This window comes from Cetorhinus maximus, chromosome 33, assembly GCF_964194155.1.
Source record: "Cetorhinus maximus chromosome 33, sCetMax3.hap1.1, whole genome shotgun sequence".
In the NCBI taxonomy this organism is placed as follows: Eukaryota; Metazoa; Chordata; class Chondrichthyes; order Lamniformes; family Cetorhinidae; genus Cetorhinus; species Cetorhinus maximus.
This window is the reverse complement of record NC_135911.1, coordinates 9,169,682-9,191,470: the sequence shown is the minus strand read 5'-3', so window position 1 is coordinate 9,191,470 and position 21,789 is coordinate 9,169,682. Positions and strand designations below refer to the sequence as shown.

Sequence of the window (21,789 nt, the reverse complement as noted above, 5' to 3'; positions counted from 1 at the left end):
ACCTGCTGAGTTTTTCCAGGTCATTCTGTTTTTGTTTTTTCATGTTCTACACTGATGACAGTAAAGATCATGGAAGGCAAGGAACTTTTGTACAAACTTAATAGTGTGCAAAATATAATTGTTAATACCAATACATTATTGAACTTATTCAGTGTAATAAATAAATGTTACTAAAATACCAAATTGCTCAATTCCTGTTCCTGATCTCCTGTCGATTTGGACATTCTGAAATTATCATCTCAGACTCACTGATGACAAGTTGGTGACAAGGACTCACGGTCAGTGGGAAGTGATTCTGATTTCAATCCTGAACTATGATCTCCACAAGGAAGCAGTGAATGGTCTCCTTATTTAAGGAAGGATGTAAATGCGTTGGAAGCAGTTCAGAGAAGTTTTACCAGACCAATGCCTGGAATGGGTGGGTTGGACAGACTCGAAGAGTAAGAGGTGATTTGATTGAAAGAAATAAGATCCTGAGGGGTCTTGACAGGGTGGATGTGGAGAGGATGTTTCCTCTTGTGGGAGAATCTAGAACTTGGGATTCACGGTTTAAAAATAAGAGGTTTCCCATTTAAGACAGAAATGAGAAATTTTTCTCTCACAGGGTTGTCTGGAGGATCAGAATCTCCTCCAACTGGGAAACGTATGAAATTAAAAATCCAGACCCACAGACCTGTTTTGACTTCATTTTGAAGATATAAAATACAAAATTTTTATTTGGAACAATATACTTTCATAAAATATTTGAAAGAACATTATACAAGACATTTCGAAATGGCCATCACAAAAAATACAATCATATTTTAGTTTTTCACAGGTCATGAGGTATTTCAATGGAATCAATATTACAGACATTTCAATATGGTCATTACCGAGAGTCAAACAGTGCAAAGCTATTCACATTATCGACATACATCATGTTAATACTCTGAGGTGCTTCAATACAATGATGATATATTTAGTGTTCACTGTATAATTTCCGTCTGAGTCGTACAGCCCGAGGGGTTTATACAATTCCCAGCCCCTCGGTGCACTGTAGCTGAAAGGACTTAGACAGCGACCTTTCCCCATTGCGCCTTTGTGGCGGCTGCCTCCAAACTCTAATACATCCCTCAGCACGTAGTCCTCAGTGCCTCGTTGTGGGGGGGGCAGCTGTCTCAGTGGGCTGCCCTGGTGTGTCGGGGGAGGGGGGTGCCTCTGTGGGACGTCGGGAATGGGGGGAGGGCTTGCCCCCGCAGGGCAGCGATGGCGTTGGTGGGGGGAGCCTCCACAGCGCAGAGGTTTATACGTTTATATGAAACAATCATCCATTCTGGGCTGATTTTCCCCTCCCTGACACAGGCTCAGTGCTGGGGAAACTCAGTCAGTGCTGGACAGTCCCGTTCCCCTGAAGGTTTTCTTCTCCAGCCGCTCCATCCTGATGCTCAGGTGCTGTTGTCACAAGGCCCCGTGCTTCAGCTCAACAGCTCACCCCTGTCAAAGGGACATCATTAGATGCTTCATTTCAATTGTTCGAGTGTTGATTCCTAGGAGAGAAAAACCAGCAGAGTTCAGGTGACATTAAAAGAATCCAACACTTTGGACAAGTGTGTAAAGGAGCCGTTCAGGAGCACAGACCCATTAAATTACACTCAACATCCTGGGTTCCAATGGCAGCTGGAAAATGGGTCACAGGAGCTGCACGGTGATAGAGCACAGAGTGTAGAGGAGAGGAGGCTCATAGGGGAGGCAATGGGCAAGAGCTGGACACTCCAAAGGAGCTGTGCTGACCGAGGCACCAGACAAATAGAAAAATGCCAGCTCACCTCAATATTGGAGAAGAAGAAGAATTGATGAGGATCTCGGTTAACACTGAGCTCAAGATGATGGGGATCAGATCAGACACGAGGAGGTTGGGAGTGTCCGGACTCTCCAGGCTGATCCTGAAGGATTGAGAGGAGCCACAGATAGACAGGATATTCCTTGATGTGCTCAAGCCCAATCCAGCAGTGACCAAACAGGTTAACAGACACAGAAATATCGCGATGGAGAGTCAGAGGACAGAGTTAGAGAGTCTGTAATAATCTCCCCTCCCCACCGCTGGGTGGGCGAGAGGTGGGCAGGGAGATGGGGATGTTGAACGAGACAAGGAATTCCAAGATGGCTGTCCCAGTGATGGAAACCACTGATGGCCGGGTCACAGGGTGCTGAGATTGAGCGAGAACTTGCATTTATATAGCATCCTTATTGTCCAAAGGTGCCTAACAGGGGAAAGCATGAGCCACATAAGGAGATATTAGGACAGGTGACCAAAGTCTTGATCAAAAGGTGGTCGGTTTTAAAGAGTGCCTGAAAAGGAGAGGTTTAGGGAGGGAATTCCAGAGCTTAGGGCCCAGGCAGCTGACATCACGGCCGCCAATGATGGAGTGATGGAAATCAGGGGATGGTCAAGAGGCCAGACAGATGAGCACAGGGATCTCAAAGTCTGTCGGTACAGGAGGTGTTAAAAGGAGTAGGGAGGGGCTGAGGCCATAGGGGAGTTTGAACAGGGGGATGAATGTAGGTGAGTGAGCAGAGGGTGTGGGGGTGAACAGGACGTGGGAGTAAGTTAGGATGTGGGGCAGCAGAGTTTTCGATGAGCTGAAGCTGACAGAGGGGGATGGAGTCAGTGACTGGGGAACAGAGCAAGGATCAGAGGGTGGAGAAAAGTCAGAGGAGAGGGGACAAGGGGATTTTGGATGTCGTCTGGTGAGTTGTTTGGTACAGAGATTCGGCGAGTGTCTATTAACTGTGTGATAGAGCGAGCCGCACATTCCTGCTCTTCACCGTCAGTTCAGCAGCTATAGGGTGATAACAAGCTGGAAGTGACTGGATAATGCACCATTGAAACATCCCACACAGCTCAAAGCGTATCGCTGTATACAACATTTCCACAACACTAAATGTAATAATACTAAACTGGAATTAACAATGGGAGCCGTGGAACATTCTAGAACTCACCATCTTTGCCACTTTCGGATGACAAAACCAATAATTGCAGCAAGAAAAACAAGAATTACAATTCCCAATCCCACTCTTGCTCCAGTAGAGAGTCCAGAATCTACGGACAGAATGAAGACATTAACAGACTGGGACTCACAAAACTAACAGCAGAGACCTTCAGCACCTAGTGTTTCAGAACCAACCCCAGTACAAACAGATCCCTGGTTAATTCTAGTCCTGGAGGGATGTGGGAGGTTAGATACCAATAATCACACACACACCAGGCCACCCCACAGCTCCGTGCACACACACGCGGTCCCACAATGTGATGGACACATGCTTTCCAAATGAGATAACGGGACACTGAACATCAGCAAACACCCTCCAATTAAACACAACAGTCCGCTGAAATAGAGCGGGAATTTTAAACTAATTTGCGGATCAGGAAAGCCACGGGATTGGGTGTAATACGGATTTACACCTAGGTCTCCACTGACTTCAAGCAGTGTTACACCCAATCCCGTCACTTTCCCAACAGGAGGGTTCGGTTATAATTGTACCAAGACTTTCCACAAAGAATTCCAGAATGCTGGTGGGAAGCAGGAATCCTCAGAGTTTTGTATCTGAGAGACAGGAAGGTGAGACTCAAACAGAAATAACAATTCCAGGTAGTTTAAGGACCAGTTGCAGGTAACAGTGACCCACACCACTCACTCTCACAGAATCATTCTATGGTGAAATATCACACAGCATTTCAAACCTTCCAATGTTACTACCTGTCTCTGCAGCATGTTCAAATGTAAGAGCTGAAAACACATGCAGTAGTTTAGAAACAGATTTACCTGGTACAGGCGTGTTCGGTACAGGTGTTTGAGGTCGCTCTAAAGAAAACATCATATGTTTAGTATTGAGTGTGAAACAAACTGCAGAAATGTTCAAAGACTCTATCGGGCTTTAGGGAAACATATCCTGGGAGGAACGAGACTCGGATCAAAATGATCGGGAAGGATCAGGAACAGGGTCGGCAGAGTGAAAAATCCAACAGGATTGCATTAACTGTTGGGGGGTAGAATTGAAGTTTGCCAGAGTTACCCTGAGCAGGATCATTCCCAGCAGCCTACATCCCCCTGAGGCGAGAATCCCCCCAGGATCCTGGGTCTACTGGGATACACTTTCAAAATAAGTGCACTGGGTCTTGTAAAGGCTGCCTGAGAGGTGTGATGGGCCCCACCTCCTGCACCCCAAAATCTGGAGACAGACAGAGCTCTTTGCTGGAGAGTGAGTGCAGCTTGATAGCTCCATTAACTCCTTCCATCACCCAGTTTGACAGCTCTGTCCTTCAGGGCTCCATCAGCTTGGTCGGTGATGGTATTACTGACCCACCTTTGGTGATGGAAAGTGTTGTCTCCACTCAGTACATTCTGTGTCCTTGCCACTCTCACTGCTTCCTCCAAGTGGTGTTCAGCATGGAGGAGCACTGATTCATCAACTGAGGGAGGGCAGTAGGTGATAATCAGCAGGAGGTTTCCAGGTCCATGTTTGACCTGAAGCTGTGAGACTTCATGGGGTTCAGAGTCAATGTTGAGGATTCCTGGGACTACTCCCTCCGAACTGTATAGCACACCTCTGGTGGGTCTGTCCTGCCAGTGGGACAGAACATACCCAGGGATGGTGATAGAGGAGACTGGGATTCAGGGTTAATTCTGTGGTTATGACTCTGCCAGACAGCTCTCCCAACTTGGACACCAGTCCCCAGATGTTAGTGAGGGGACTTTGCAATGTCGACTGGCTTGGGTTTGTCTGTGTTATTTCCTGATTCGATGCCCGGGGTGAAGCCAGTGATGATTCAGTTTTATTCTATTATTTCTTTCCAATGGTTTGATATCAATTCATTTTGAACTGCCCTCTGACCTGCTAGGCCAGCTAAACCAGGTTACTGTGAGACTGGAGTTACATAGAGACCAGACTGGGTAAGGACGGCAGGTTTCCTTCCCTAAAGGGACATTCGTGAACCAGTTGGGGTTTTACAACAATCCAACAGCTTCATGGTCACTTTTATTGCAACTAACTTTATATTTCCAGATTATTATTTAATAAACTGAATTTAAATTCTGGAAGTGCCATGCTGGGATTTGAACTCTCATCCTCTGGATTATTAGTCCAGGCCTCTGTATTACTAGGCTAGTAACATAACCACTGAACTACCAAACCCATAGAGATTAAATACAGAATACCTGAAGCAGAAACCTCTCACCTGTCACAGAAAGATGGATGATATCAGTTTGCTCCCATGTATAACCCACAGCTGTCCACTTGTAGATTTCACATATATACTGGTTCTGGTCTGACTCCCTGAGGTCAGAGATCAGAACTGACCAGTTGCCTCGTCCCAGTTGATCTTTGAACAGGTTTGTTCTGTTTCTGAATCGTGGGTCTTGTTCTGTCAAATCGTCATTCCCAGCGATGAACTTGTGTAAATTTTCACCCTTGGCTGTATCCCAGACTACCAGTAAATCTGAGATTGGGGCATTCCCTTTGTAGGTACAGGGCAGTACAACCTGATCCCCAGGGAACCCAGAAACTGGGACAGGCGAGTCACCTGGAAAAGATTGAAAGTATTTATCCACAGATATAACCTCCCTGCTGGTACATTACATCCCAAGCTTCACGTGGTTACAATGTGATGCTCAATTTACAAGAAACACTGATCAGTAACTCACTGCTTTCATTTCTGTGGGAAGGTTAAAGCTCAGGCATTAAGGGCCTTCAACTAAAACCAGCTTGTGCTGGAGATTTGAAAGCACAGAGCAGCTGGACAGCACTTTGAATCACATGTTTTTCATTCGTACACATGCTGGGAGAACACAACAGGATATTGGTCACCTCCCCTTGGGAGAAAAATCACAGACTGGGGGTGCACAATGTGAGGTGGAACTCAGGAACAGAAAACTGACCCTGAAATGTAAAGACAGGAATGGGTGGGGGAGGGGGTACCTGAGCATGTGGAAAGGGTTTTGGACAGGTTGGGGGACAGTGACGGACGAGTGCACCGTGTAGGGGGTGAGGCAGAACCTGATTGTCTGAAAGGGGCTGAGGCAATATGGATCCTCACCTCCCTGCACCACTAACATGTCAGAACTTGCTCCTCCCCCCAAATATCGCTGGACTCTGCCCCCTCCCAGGAATAAAAGCCCAATCCCCAGTCCTGATGTCCCTACTCCAAAACAATTCCCAGCTCCAAAACAATTCCCAGTTCTATTTGATCCCAGGAATGTCCCCGACTCCTGATCCCAGTGCTCAGGACCCCATCCCAGGCCCACTGTCAGAGGAATTGTTTTTGAAAGTGGCATCATCAGAACAGATGAGACTCAGTTCCTTCTCCTCCATCGCATCTGTTCTGATGATGCCACTCCCGGTCCCCCCACTCCCGGTTCCCCCCGGGTGTGAGACACTGCCGGTACCTGCAGCTCCTTTCCATCCATTCCCCGAGAGAGGTGGGGGGGGGGGGCGGGGTGGAACCCGCTCGGAGCCGGGGACAGGTCTGTGCCGGCTCACCGCTGTGCCGGCTCACCGGGCTGACAAAATGGCGCGCACCATGTGTTTCTGGACTCCGCTCTCCCCTCCGACCTCCGACCCCTGACCCCTTTCGTCGTTCCAACCAATCCCACGCCCGCTCTGGGATCACGCGAGGCTCTGACGCGCCACGGGAGTTGCTGGCCCCTGTGAAATGCGGGCGGGCGACCCCGTGCCGGCCTCTTCCTCCCTGGGTCCGAACAAGAGGCAACCGGCTTCACGGTGAGGGGGAGAGAGAGAGGGAGGGAGAGGGAGGGGGATGGATATATACATAGGGAGGGGGGTTGAGAGAGAGAAAATAGGAGGCAGCACGTGGGGGAAGAGGAGAGAGATAAGGGCACATTAACATTCGGGATATAGAGAGAAAACTGGGTAGAGGGCAAGGTAGCGAGGGATAGATTTATACAGGCACTGGGGTTGAACCAGGGGAGGGAGAGAGGACAGGAGGCAACATGGTGAAGGGGGAGAGAGAAGGGCATGTATGCACTGGGGGTAGAAAGAAAATACAAGGCAGGGAGCACCTTGCTGAAGGGTAGGGGCATATACTGGGGGGATAGAGAGAGAGAGAGAACAGCAGGCAACACATGGTAAGGGGAAAGATTAGGGATATACACATAGGGGGGTTAAACCAGGAGGATGCGGGGTATATACTGGAGGATGTGCAGGGGGAACAGACAGCACAGTAAGAGGGAGAGAGGTGTAGGGGGTATACACGCTGGGGGATACTGAAGGAGGGCGAGAGAGAGAGAGAGGAACAACACACAGTGAGATGGAGATTATACACACGCAACAGAGTGTTAAACCAGGTGGATACATAGAGATAATGGACAGCACAGTGAGGGGTGGGAGGTAGTGGGTATGCACGCTTTGGGATAGGGAGAGAGAGAACAGCACACAGTTGGGATAGGGACGTGTACACATAGGGGGATACGGGGTGTAATACTGGAGGATACATAGAATGGACAGCACAGAGAGGGGGAGAGAGGTAGGAGTATACACACTTGGGGATAGATAGAGAGAGAACAGCGCACAGTGAGATAGGTTTATACACACGGAGATTAAACAACATGGGGGGCGGGGTAGAGCGAGAAGGCGGTGAACAGACTGCATGACTGGGAAGGGGGTGGAGAATAAACCAGGGAGGTAGGGGATAGAGCGAGAACAGGCAGCATAGTGAGAGAGTGGGCACATGGGAATGGAGAGAGAGGGCAAGAGGCAGCACAGGGAGGGTGACACACTGTGGGGTAGAGAGCGAGGGGAGGAAGAGAACAGGAGACCGCTTGGTGAAAGGGATACCAGTACACAGACAGAGTCTGGGATTGGAGTGGGGGTGGTGCTGTGGGGAGATAGAACAAGAGCGCAATGAGAGGGAGAGGCACACAGAAGAGGTAAACCGCTGGTGGGTGGTATGGAGGGAGATTGTACTTCTCTTCGCACTGACGCACGTGGGTCTGGGATTAGAGAGGGAGAGAGAAGTGGAGACAGCATGATGAAGGGGAAAAGGAGAGATATACACACTAGGGGATGAACTGGGGAGAGAGAATAAAGAAACAGAACATAGCTCGATGATGGGGAGAGGAACACAAGGGATAGACAGGATAGTTAGAGGATAAAGTGGGAGAACAGGAGGCAGCACAGTCAGAGAGACAGTGTGGGGGTGGAGGTGAGAGGTCAGACATGGTGAGAAGAAGAGGGGAAAAATGGGGAAAGGGCTGGGGCAGTACGAGAGGCCTGATTGGGTTTGGGGGTTTTAACCAACATTCTGCTTTCCCACCCTCCTCACTCTGCCCTGCAACAGGTCCAGAAACTGCAGGATCCTTAGTGGGAGGTGGGATAGGCAAGCCCCTGGGGTAGGAGGAGCAAGTGGCATAGCTCCGGGGTATCAAGAGATGGGGATTGGTAGACAACTGGGGTCTAAAGAGGTCAAGGGCTTTGTAGGGAACAGGTATACAGAGGGGTGGGGATATATAGATCTGTTGAGGCTACAAGGATTGTACAAACTGAGAGACAGTGAAGGACTGTCTAGTCCAAACAGGCGCTCCCATGTAATTCAGTTTTATTTATCCATATGACATGTGAGCCATTGGCAGGAACAGCATTTGTTAGCCCTCCCTAGTTACCCCTTGTGTAAAATGATTTTATTCCAGCCTAACCCTAATTCTTAATCCTGTAGGCTGTGGCAAATCAGGCACATATCCAAGCAATTTTTTAAATGTAGGGTGGATTTCTGTCTCTACAATTATTTTTGGCAAAGAGTTCCAGATCCCCTCCACGCATGCTCTGGTTGAAAAAAATTCTTCCTCAACTCTCCCTTAATGCTCCCACCAATTACTTTAAACCTGTTCCCCCTGGTTATTTGGTGAAATTCTAGAAAATTCCTCTTAGCTGGTGGAACGTCAGACCGAGGGAACATTTGCTGTACCAGCCATTGTGAGAGTTTCTCAGCCAGAAACCTTTCCAGCGGTCATTTGAATGAATTCACAGTGTGAGACAATAACTTGATCCAGAGATCCACCGTTCTCTGGGGGTGGAGGAGGGGAGGTGGAACAGTAGTTTATCGGGTCACTCAGGCTATGCTTCTCTTAAAGCGTGGCAACGCCATGCTCTTTAACCGTCTTGATAATTTAAGCTGCTTTGTGGCTGGAATATCAACCCAGAATATGTGGGTCGCGAGAGATGCGGGGTGAGGGGCATGTAGCGTGAGGAAGAACTTTACACAACAGGCGGTAATGACCTGGAACTATCTGCCCACGAGGAGACTTCCAAAGGAAATTGGATGGGCACTTGAGGGGAGTAAACTTGTGGGGCTGTAGGACTGACTGGATTCTCTGCCGTGTTGACTGGACAACTGAGGCTTGACCAGGAGCAGAATGCACCTCCGCTCGGATCAGCGACGGAGAGGGATATGGCCCTCCCTGCAAGAGACCTGTTGAATGGACATGTGATGTGATTGAATCTGACTTTTGCCATCATGTTGTTGTTCACTCACTCTGTGCTTCATTTTTTTCCTCAGATGCCTGGTGTAACAGTTAAGGACGTGAATCAGCAGGAGTTTGTCAAAGCTTTGGGAGCTTTCCTCAAGAAGTAAGTATTGAATGCTTCCAGTGGGTTGGGGTCAGGGTGGGGGTGGGGGGGGTGAAGAATGCTTTCAAAATGACTTGTACAAGCTTCCTGAGCAGTTGTTCACTCTCTTTATTTCTAAATTTCCATTGTTTTAGCCCCAGTAAAGATGCCGAATTCGTTGTGACTCAGTCCCTATGCTGATGCGTTTTAGTGATAAATTTCAGTTCAGCTCATCCAGAACTCCGACTGTACCCAAATTCGCATCGGGTTCTGTTGACCTATGTTGGCTCCTGGTCCAATAACGATTGTAAGACAAGAGGAGCAGGGGAAGACAATTCGTCCCCTCGAGCCTGCTCTGTTATTCAATTAAATTGTGACTGATCCGATTGTGGCCTTAGCTCCTCTTGCCTCCTTTGTCGATCAAAAATCTCTCTCTAACTCGGCTTTGAACACATTCAATAACTCGGCCTCCACGGCTTTCTGGGGAAGAGAATTCCGAAGATTAACAACCCTCTTTCTCTTTCCATTTAAATTATATTCTGCTTTCCTATTCCTGTCAAAATGGACAGCGTCACATTTTCCCACACCATACTCCATTTGCCAAGTTTTTGCCCGCTCGCTTCACCCGTCTTATGTCCCTTTGCAGACTCTTTGTATCCCTTTTAAGATGTTCCTTTAATAGCCTAGATTTTAATCGCTCCTCTGTTGTAGCTGTGTGTTCGGTTGCCTGGGCCCTAAGCCCTGCAGTCCCCCTCATTAAATCTCCCTTCATTCCAGGTATTAACTCTCTTTTTTTTGGATCTTGCTTTCACACTTTAAGCAACCTGGGTGGTGGATGATCTGCTCCAGAACTCTTGCTGTTTTGAAACTCTTCCCTGGGTTTTGCGTTGAAGGTTCGTGTTTATAAAGCTTGGAGGAAGCAGAGTTGTGCGGGCAATGCCCCTGGGCGCCTACTGCAGGAGATTTCGGTGTTATTTGTACGTTTCCCCCCCGCCACCTCCCCACCCCACTTGTATGGATTCCAGGGGGATTTTCACACTGGTCTGTGTTTACAGGTCTGGCAAGCTAAAGGTGCCTGATTGGGTCGATACAGTAAAGCTGGGCAAACACAAAGAACTGGCACCTTACGACGAGAATTGGTTCTACACCCGAGCTGGTGAGTGCGAGTCATGCAATTCTCTCCCACCCCCCCCCCTCGCTACTCTTTCATGCTTCTGCACACCTCTAGAGTCATCTGTAAGCTTCTGCACGCCTCTAGAGTCATCTGTAAAGCCTGAAGAGCTTCAGTTTCCATAGTCTGTCCATGCACAGCTTGCACGTGATGGGGGCGGGGGGGGAGTCAGTCTCCGATTGCTCTCTGCAACTTTTCAGAAGGCCTGTTGTTGCAGAGACCTAGACCTGGGCATATTTAAAAAGAAAGACTTGTTACATTTATATAGTGCCTTTTCACATTCACTGGATGTCTCGATGTGCTTTACAACCAACGGGAGTACTCTTTTTAAAGTGTGGTCACTGTTGTAATGTAGGAAACGCGGCAGCCAATTAGCTCAGAGAAAGCTCCCACAAACAGCAATCTGCTAATGACCCAGATGATTTTTATTTTGTGTGTGTGTGATGTTGAGAGAGGGGTTAATATCGGACATGATACTGGACGAAATAGTGTCATGGGATCTTTTGCATACACCCGAGCAGGCAGGAGGGGCCTCAGTTTAACATCTCATCTGAGATAACGGCACCTCCGACAATGCGGCACTCCCTCGCGACTGCGCTGGGATGTCGGCCTTGACTTTTGCGCTCAAGTTTTGGAGTGGGATTTGAACACCTGACCCTGACACTACTTGAGTCAAAAAGCAAAATATTGCAGATGCTGGAAACTCGAAACAAAAAAACCCCAGAAAATGTTGGAAATTCTCAGCAGGTCATGCAACATCTGTAAAAGAGGGGGAGACACAGTGTTTTTTTTTTCGGGTTGTTTTGCGAGTTCCAATGAAAGGTCAGCCACCTGAAAATGTTAACTCTTTTCTCTCTCCATTGGAGCTGGTGCTGCCCTTTTCAGGTGGAAGTAAAGACCCTCATGGCTGTTTTCTTTCAAGTGGGTTCACCCTTGTCCTGGCCAACATTCCTCCCTCAAACAGACCCATTAAGAGACGAACCCATCGTGCTTTTGTTTTTCTCTCCAGCGGGATCTTGCTCTGTGTAGTAGACAAACTCTTGCCTTTGTTTATACAAGTGATCTCGCTGTGGAGCGTTTCAGGGCACCTTGAGAATGTGAAGCGCACGGTCTTTTTTTCCCCCCTAAATTATATTATTTGAGGGGCTCCTGGCCTCTGAAAGCTGCGGAGAGACATCTCTAGCTGAAAAGGGCAGCTTTGACCGAAACGTACTGAGTAAGGCACTCGAAAGGGTTCTTCCCCAGCCAGTGTTCAGATCTTTCAAATGGTTTCAAATATTCAGCTGCCTGCCTGGCCTGGTTTAGTTTTGGCAGGCGAGTGGGAGTCAAGTTCTGTCTTTTGGGGAAGAGACCTCCACTCTTCTTAACGGTGATGAGTTTGTCAGCTTTTTGGGGAATTTTCTCCGCTCCCATTAACAGGCTTGAAATTTCCAATCTCTGGTGCCTTCTGCCCTCCTCCCCTCTGGCACTTCACACGTGTACAGGCCACTTTTCTTCAGAGATTCCCATTGCATCCTCCCAGCAGTTACCTGCACACGTCGGGTGTCTCCCGCAAAGAGGGAGCCATCATCTCAATAGCTGGTCTCTTTGTGCGGAGTTGAGTTTGATGGTTCACATTTGCATACTGAACCTCAGTTGCCTGGCAATGAGAGGTTGTAGAAGCACCAAAGGAAGCCATTCGGCCCATTGTGCCCGTGCCAGCTCTTTTGAAAGAGCTATTCAATTAGTCTCGCTCCCCATAGCCTTGCAAATCTTTTCAAGCGCGTTCTGCCAATTTCCACCTGAAAGTTATTATTGAGTCTGTTTCCATCACCCCGTCACAAGAACCGGAAGTAGGCCATTCGGCCCCTTGAGCCTGCTGTGCCAGTCAGTGCCAGGATCTGATTCTGCCTTTAACCCCACTTTCCTGCATAACCCTTGGCTCCCTTGTCAATCAAAAACCTGTCTAGTGCAGCCTTGGATAAATTCAATTACTCAGTCTCCACTTCTCTCTAGGGAAAGAGGTCCATGGGCTTAACGGCCTTCTGAGGGTGGGGGGGTTCGGGGAGGAAAAAATTCTCCTCGTTTGTCTTAAGTGGGAGACTCCTCATGTTTAAATTGTATCCCTTAAGGAGACCACAACTATACAGTACTCCTGATGTGGCCTCACTATGGCCTCGTGCAGTTGTAACAGCACACTTCCCTGCTTGTCTGCTCTCGGGTAGAAAATTCCAGATCTGTGTTTGCATCTCCCACCCCTCCGTTTCTTTTAACAACTACAATCCGTGTCCCTCTGGTTGCCTACCTCCTGCCACTGAAAACAGTTTCTCCTTATTTGCTGTATTGAAACCTTTCATCATTTTGAATGTCTCTATTAAGTCCCCTCCTTAGCCACCTCTGCCGTAAGGAAAACAATCCTAAGATGGGAAAGAAAAGTTTGTAGAACGCGCATTGCATTCTCATTACGTGACAGAGCATCACAGTCCAAGAGATTACGTTGCCGCGTCTCACCGCAGCGAGAGTATTGCCGTCCAAATGTGCTGCCGAGGCTGTGAATTGAAAATGCAGTTGATCTGTTTTAGTGCTTGTTGGGCGGGGGGTGGCACCAGGAGCGCTCCCCGTTCTCCAAGTGGCGCTGAGTGATTTGTAGCTTGCATGCAGAGGCACTGGGGCTGGGGGTCTCCCAACACCACATTCAGTGCTCCCTCAGCGTTGCCCTGGAGTTCTTAGTGTGCTCACTCCTGAGGCTGGGAGCCACCTAACATAAAGGGGAGAGAGTGGCGTGAGGTAACGTCACTGGGCTGGTAAACCAGAAGCTCAGGTTGATGTCTTGGCGACGCAGGTTCAAATCCTACCATGGCAGCTGGTGACATTTTAAATTCAGTGAATCAATATAGAATTGAAAAATCGCCTCGGTAATGGTGACCGTGAAACTATCATCATTTGTAGTTTAAAAACCCATCTGGCTCACAACTTTCCTTACCCTGCCTGGCCTACGTGTGACTCCAGACCCACAGCAATGTGTTCGACACTTTACTGCCCCTCTGAAATGGCCGAGCAAGCCACTCAGCTCAAGGGCAATTAGGGATGGACAGCAAATGCTAGCCTTACCAGTGGCACCCGCATCCCATGGGAAGATGTAGAACAAATTGAAGCAAATGTAGCTGGGGGCAGGGGAGGGGTGTGGAAAAAAACTCAGCCTCATTATATTCCCCTTCTCGCTCCAGCTTCCACAGTGCGTCACCTGTACCTGCGGGGTGGTGTTGGAGTCGGCGCCATGACCAAGATTTACGGCGGCCGCCAGCGGAATGGTGTGAAGCCCAGTCACTTCAGCCGTGGCTCCAAGTCTGTGGCCAGGAAGGTGCTGCAGGCTCTCGAAGGGCTGAAGATGGTCGAGAAGGATCCCAACGGGTAAGGGAGCATTGATAAATGTGGGCGCCTTTGTGTTGCTTCTGCCTTTCTGTAGGGTAGTAGATTTGTGAGAGCACCTTGCTCCCCTCCCCTGCTGTTAAGCACTGGGACCGACTGAGCTACTGCTAGAGTATATTACATAGAGACAGGCTATTCGAAACAGTTGGTCTGTGCCAGTGTTTACTCCCTCGACCAGCCTCCTCCTCTTACCCCCTCTTTTTAAAAAAAATTATTATAATGTGTGCCACATAAAACCGATTATCCAGTCCTGCCGATTTCTCAGCAGTACTTTCTCTTTGATAAAAGACATTTTGCGGAAGCTTTTCATTCTTGCACTCATCAGGAGAATCGCAAGAATACCAATGTCGGGGGAAGCAACAACTTCATACTGTACGCGGATAGGGTGCTGATTGGTTGGCAAGTGGATTCAGGCAGAGGCATTGCCATGGGGAATGCACCAGTTAATGATGACTGACGGTTAACTGCGAAGCATTGTTTGAAATTTAAACCGGGCAGCTTGACTCTGGTCAAGGCATTGCCCTGAGGAATGAATCAGCGAATGGCTGTCACTTATTTTTGTTTATCTGAAACAGGCACAAAATGTGTGTACATGTTCTTTTTACCTGCAAAGAGGGCCCTGTATATTAATATATGTAGCTTCCAGTGCATGCAAATGCACCACACTGTGATCCTGACCATCTTAAATTGGCTGTTGGTGTAATTTTTAGCACACTGAGGATTATTTAACAAAATGTTGTCCAATTGCGGAATCACATCTAATGTTGGACACTGTTTTGAGTTTCGCAAGCACGGGCTGGTTAGATACAGTTTGCACCTTGCCTGTTGTGAATGTTGGAAGGGACATGCTGTTTGATACGATCTGCCAGTCTTTAGGACGTACGGTACTACATACCTAGCAGCATACTGGCACTGAAATTCACATACCACATTCCTCATTTGTGTGATAAGCAGAATGTCTTTTTGGCTTGACAGCAGCATCCTGTTAGTGGCAAATACCACTCATGTTGCTACTGCATAGTAGCGGCATTAAACGGCTAGCTTCACCTGTTGCTCAAATTTTTGAGGTACCTTGCCCTTCCAGGGTAATCTGAGGTAGACTGAGCGCTTTTCAGGGTCGAAAGTGATGGCTTCAGGCCTGTTTATGAATTGGCAAGATATACAGCGTGAAATTATCTGACCAGGGTAGGCATCATACCGCAGGATGACTTTGATGCCCCTATTTCAGCCTCAAGCTTGCACAGTGAGCAAATGGCTTGAGCCCTATTTACAAGGTTGCTGATGAGGCCAATCTCACAGCACGTAAGCAGGAACTGTAAGAATCCCAACGTGTGTATTGAGGCTGCCTGATCAGGTGGTGAGCAGCAGGTTTAAATGATACGAGTTTGGACCCGTCCTTAAGAATGCGTACGTTTTATTGATATAGTCATGCTTGTTAAGGATGACTATTCCCCACCCTTTGTCCTGTTTACTGATGTGTATGTCCAGGTTGGTCTTAGGACCTCGCAATGCTGCAAGACATTCGCGTTGCTTGTGAAAATCAGACAGGTCGTTCAGAACCCTGCAATGTGTGGGCGCTAGATCAGCTAGGCGTGCTTTCAGCATCTTGGGATAGTTGGGAGTAGAGGGGTTTGAACTCGGCAAGCACCTCTTCCCGTTTGATTTATGATGAAGGCGCGCCAAAATTGAAACCACGCGCAAGAACAAACTCCACAACATGACGGGACAGCCTTGCTCTAAAGTCAGCCAAAAAACAAACCCTTGCTGGACTTGCGTAAGAGCGATGAGCTGCCACCTGATACATATGGTTCACCCTCACGGTTCACTGTGTCCACGTACGTATGGGCTGCCCGAGACGCACAAAACCGATGGTCCTTTACGCCCTATCTCATCCGCGACTGGTTCTGCACAGCATGAATTGTCCAAAAGATTGGGCGAATTGTTACAACCAGATTGAGCAAGTTTTCCAGATGCACGGTGAAGGTCTCCTTCACATTTGCGAAGACCGTACAAGACTTGCATATCGATAGCAATGCTGTTTCCATGAGCTCCTTTGACATTGCTAACCTGTTCGCCAGTGTTCCACTTAAGGAAGCCACAAATAGTTATGCTGCAGCACTATATCATGGCGATCTAGACCCACCACCATTGCGTGTATCAGTATTCATTGAACTTACGAACTCGGCAACTCGCGCAGTTGAGTTCAGCTTTATCGACACCATGTGTGCCCAAATGGTGTTGACATGGGATCCCCTCTAGGCCCAGCTCTCGCAAACATCGTTGTTGGGTTCCATGAGAAACGTGGCTTTGATGGAATGACACCTAACCTCCTACCACTTGCATTTTTCCGATATGTGGGTGATAAGTTTGCTATATTTAAATCCGCAGCTGCATGTAATAATTTCCTTGTGTGTCTTACTGGGTCCCATCCTGTGCTCAAGTTCACCTTTGGAATGGAGCAGTCAAATAAACTCCCTTTCCTTGACATACTAGTTGAGAAATCTGCCAGGGGGTTCTCTACCACGGTCTACTGCAAGCCTGCCTTCACTGACGTTGGGATTTTTACAGTTCCTCACTCCATATAAGATTGGCCTTATTAGCAACCTCGTAAATAGGACCCAAGCCATTTGTTCACTATGCAAGCTTGATGCTGAAATAGGGCACATCGAAGACATCCTGCGGGGAAAAGGCTACCCCAATCAGATCATTTTGCGCTGTACATTGTGCAAACTCATGAACGGGCCTAAAGTCATCACTTTCGACCTTGAAAAGTGCCCAGTCTATCACAGACTACCCTGGAAGGGCAAGGTATCTCAAAAGTTTTGAGCAACAGGTGAAGCTAGCCGTTTCATGCTGCTACTCTGCAGTAGCAACAAGTAGTATTCTCCACTAACAGGATGCTGCCATCAAGGCAAAAAGGCACTCTGCCTAACTCGCAAATGAGTAATGTGTTATATGAATTTCAGTGCCAGTGGTGATGCTAGGTATGTAGGCTGTACATCCCAAAGACTGGCGGATTGTATCAAACAGCATGTCCCTTCCAACAGCCTTAACGGGCAGGGTACAGACTGTACCCAACCAGCCCGTGCTTGCGAAACTCAAAAAACAGTGTCCAACATTAGATGTGATTCCGCGATTGGATAACATTTGCTAAATAATCCTCCGTGTGCTTAGAATTACACTGACAACCAATTTAAGACTGTCAGTCAGGCTTGCAGTGTGGTGCATTCGCGTGTACTGGAAGCTACATATATTAATACACGAGGCCCTGTTCTTTGCAGACAGGAAGAACATGTACACACATGGCACCTGTTTCAGCTAAACAAAATGTGATTGCCCTGAGGAATGAACTAGTGAATGGCTGTGCCTTGACCAATCAGTCAAGCTGCCTGGTTTAACTTTCACGCAGGGCTTGGCAGTTAACTGTCAGGTCACCATTAGCTGGTGCATTCTCCATGGCAACACCTCTATCGGCACTCTCTTCTCATACAATATAAAGTTGTTGCTTCCCCTGACATTGGTATTCTTGCGATTGTCCTGATGAGTGCAAGACAAAAAGCTTCAACAAAATGTCTTTCTCAGCAACATTGAAGAATTTTCTCCACGTTTACCCTATCCAACCCTTTCGTAATCTTACAAGTTCTTAGCTGGGTCGCTGCTCAGCCTGACCTTTTCTCAGGGAAAGAACCCCAATCTGTTCCAATATTTCCTGTATGGTCCCTTCTGGTATCATCCTTAAATCCTTTTTGTCCCTTCCATCATACATCTATATCCTTGTAATATGGAGACTGGAGTGCTGCATAGGACTGTACACAATATGGTCTGACTGAGGTGTGTAGAGAAGTTTAACACAGCCTCCTTGCTTTTCAATTCTATCCCTTTAGAAGTGAAACCCTAGTGTTCTCTTTCATTTTTTAATGACCTCATTGATTTATGTGGTTGTATCCCTAATCCTTTAGCTCATCTGATCTAGCCAAAGGTGCCTCCCCAGTGCAATTGGATAGCCCTCGTGTGTGGGTCACGAGCTGGGAGATATGGGGGAATTTTTTTAAAAGCGAGGAATCGGAGGACGGGTTTTTTTTTATTTAAAAAATCCACAAGCCTGGAAACCTGAAGCTTGACCTTGGCTTACAGCTGGCATCATTCCTGCAGCCAAGATTCACGTCGTGTGTCGTTTCCATTCGAAACACCCCCTCAGGAAAAAAAACCTGGAGGTTTCTGCTTCCGAGCCCATGTTGCTCGTTATACACCAGGGTTGAACAATAGGCTGTCACTGGAATGGCGGGGGTGCAGGTAGACCCCGTGAGATGGGTGTCATTCCGCACTATTTCACTGAGCTCAACAACTTTGTAAACTCATCAAATTAAAGCTGGATTTTTTTCTATGCGTGGGTGCCATTGCACAGCTTGCAATTCTGCCTGGCATTGCTTGTGAAATCCTCCTCTTGACCATCGCCACAGTAAATGTTTGTCTTGTGTAGACTCTAGAACAGGCTTGTCCAACCTTTTTGCTCGTTGAGGTTGGGGGGGAGGGGGGGGCGCTTTTCTCAATCTTGTAAATTGGAGCAAATTTCAGAAAGATAAGGTTTGGCACAGCAATAACCTCCATTTTGGGGGGGGGGGTGAAAAAAGCTGAGGTTTTAAGGAAAGAAACAATTGATGAACAAAAGTACAGCAATAAATTTTTAATTTTTAAAAAAAAGTAGTTAATAAAAATGACCGGAGTATGAGAGGGTCAGAGTGTGTGTGTCCGACTCACTCGCAGTCTCGGTATTCGATCACTCACCCTCACCCACTGAGTGGGTGCATGTGTATTGTGTTGGAGTTTGGTGGTGAGTGTGAGAGAAACCTGAACCTGGTCGCAAGTCGGACTTGCACTCCATCGCACGCAGCACGCACCCCCCCCCCCCTGCAAAACACAGTCTCTTGCACTACCACCCCCCACCCTCACCGACATACTCTCTCATTTACCCCCACTCCCTTCAGATGCGCACTCTCATTCATTCTCCCCCACACACATACACTCACTCCCACAAACTCACCACGTCACAGTCTTCTACAGGCCCAAAGTGACTTAACCCCTCCCCACCCCACAGGCCGCCAAAACTTCGCCCTCCACGGCCCAACGTGCCTGGCTCCCCGGGCTCCAACACCGACGTACCTCGGCTTCGCTGGCTCGACGTACCTCGGCACGTTTGGCAGTGCTGGTGTTCACTGCTCCCCCGACCAGAGACCGTTTCTCTCCCTGGTTTGTTGCCGATGTGGAGACAAGCAGTCTCTGGAGGAGCAGCTCCATGCAGGATCTTCCATTGAAACTCACCTGGTAGACTGGAATTTTGAAAACTGGCTCAGGGGGGGGTCGCGTAGGTGGGTTTCATGGGCCACGTCCGGCCCACGGACCGTATGTTGGACAAGCCTGCTCTAGATTTCTCTGCTCTTACAGCAGTTTGGAATCCAGCTCCATAGTATGCGGCTTTCAGCATGGGTGCCTGCAAAAGAGTTTCTGTAAATCTTTTTGTTATCTCAGATTGCTTTACGGGTGGGGAAAAATTGGGGGGGGGTCTAGAATTCGAAGTGAGCAAACACCCACTTCGAGCTCAAGCGGCGCAACTTAAGGTGACAATAAGTAAAATGGTGACTTTATAATGCTTTAATTTCTTTGCTACAGCGGCCGCAGACTGACTCCACAAGGGCAGAGAGACCTGGACCGAATTGCTGGTCAGGTGAGGAAGTCATTGCAGATTTCAGTTTGTGTAAACAGTTCATGAAACTTGGACGAGAGGTGATGGGAATGTTAATTAGTGGTGCATTGTTAAAGCCATAACGTTTTACATTGATTTTTAAACCTTGAGCATTGAACTGAAATATTTTCCTGCACTAAAATTATCAGGCTAAGAACACAAATTGCACCTTTAACTTAAAAAGCCAAGAAAATATATATTCTAACATCACCTTCGAAACCCGCCTCAAAAGGACAAGGGTAGCAGGTGCGTGGGAATATCGATACCTGCAAGCTCCCCTCCAAGCCGCACACCATCCTGGCTTGGAAATATATCGGCCGTTCCTTCACTGCCGCTGAGTCAAAATCCTGGAACTCCCTCCCTAACAGCACTGTGGGTGTACCTACACCACATGGCGTGCAGCGGTTCAAGAAGGTGGCTCACTATCACCTTCTCGAGGGCAATAAATGCTGGCCGAGCCAATCATGCCCACACCCCGTGAAATTATTTTTTTTAAAAAGCAGACAATGTTTGCAGAAGTTGGAAAGTTGAAGTGTGTGTTTCTGACCAATTTGCTGGAGCAGACTGGAAAATCCTGTTCTTTTACCTTTTGCAGGTTGCGGCAGCGAGTAAGAAACATTGAATGCGTGCGTCATACCCTGGAGAACAATAAAAGCCTTCAGTTCTAATTGCATCTTTTGGGTGTGTTTATTCCAATCTTCAGCCAGTTGTTTGGGTCGATAGGGGCTTCTAGTCCTCTCCTTTGTGGATTGTTGCTCAGTCACTCTCTACAATGTAACTGAGAGTACATATGTCCAGTCCAAGTACAACTTGCTTTCAATAAACCCATGCTGATTTTTGTTTATTTGCCCGTGGTTTTCTGCATGTCAGTTTTTTAGTTCTGTATTATTGACTGACTGGCCTATGCACTTGCTGTGTTTATTCCTTTTGCTATTTGTTTTTGAACAGGGGTGAAACATTTACAATCCTCCATGTCCTCTGTCGCTATGTTACAATGAGGGCTGGAAGATTGTGGCCACAACCTGTTATGATCCCTGCAGAGACCACTAACTGGCTATGTATTTGTGCTGCAACACTAGGGGGAGTACTTCCTGCAAATACTGTGTCAGCTGGCCGGCATTAAAAACTCAAGTTGGCTTGAAGCTGACCAGCAATAAAGTTCAGGTTACCTACCCATTTTTTTAGGACTACTGTCAACCAGTTGCAATTTCTTTGTATTAGTCAGTCTAATGTTTAGCAAATGTTCCCTCTCTAAAACACACTTTTGCCAATTCAGTAATAAATTAAGATGTACATAGTAAATGAGATTCTCAAATTCTGATGTGGCAAATCAATTGTATTTAGTTGAAGGACACTTTATGGCAAAAATCAATTTTTTAATAGATAAAGTATTTGCAAAATTAATTACCCAAGTGGGGCTCAACATGTTGACCCTCAACTCATTATCTACCAGTTGCACTGCATGTACAAAGCCTTAACACACAGGATCTAACCTAAGTAGGAGGCATTGCCTAATCTCATTGAGATTGTGATTCTGATTGTTGCCTGGCAATGCTACAGTGAAATTTCCATTCTAATGGTACTTGGTGGTATTGCCGGCAATGTGTGCAGATCTTAGTATTGCATTTTAACATTGGAATTCCTGTGCTTAACTGTAGGTTTCAATGCAGCGTGAGACTACACAGCCTTAGATAGGTCCAACTCCTGTTGCTGACTTGAGATGAATTTCCCAGCAACCAATGGAAAGAACCAAAGGACAAGATTCCACATTTTATTTCTGTAATGAGCAAATTAAAACCAGCATAGATCAAACATTAATTAACAGACAACTAATGCATCAAACTAAAAAAGTGCTTTTGTATTAACACCACTG

General features: G+C 47.4%; 2 protein-coding genes across 2 annotated transcripts in view; one reads left to right on the top strand and one right to left on the bottom strand.

Moving 5' to 3' along the window:
• Positions 1–8,963, bottom strand: part of LOC144671554 (histone-lysine N-methyltransferase PRDM7-like) — a 177,965-nt gene extending 169,002 nt beyond the window's left edge. The window contains exons 1-5 of the mRNA XM_078533508.1: positions 8,957–8,963; positions 6,423–6,518; positions 5,216–5,560; positions 3,804–3,842; positions 2,983–3,079 (exon numbers count right to left, since the gene is read on the bottom strand). Coding sequence (XP_078389634.1) covers positions 2,983–3,079; positions 3,804–3,842; positions 5,216–5,560; positions 6,423–6,518; positions 8,957–8,963 — 584 coding nt within the window. The remainder of the gene's footprint in view (positions 1–2,982; positions 3,080–3,803; positions 3,843–5,215; positions 5,561–6,422; positions 6,519–8,956) is intronic.
• rps19 (ribosomal protein S19) lies at positions 6,671–20,584 on the top strand. Its single transcript, XM_078533543.1, has 6 exons — positions 6,671–6,756; positions 9,548–9,618; positions 10,653–10,753; positions 13,975–14,158; positions 19,844–19,898; positions 20,512–20,584. Exons 2-6 carry the CDS (start codon positions 9,548–9,550, stop codon positions 20,536–20,538), a joined length of 438 nt encoding a protein of 145 aa, XP_078389669.1. The 5' UTR covers positions 6,671–6,756; the 3' UTR covers positions 20,539–20,584.
• The last annotated feature ends 1,205 nt before the right edge of the window (positions 20,585–21,789 follow it).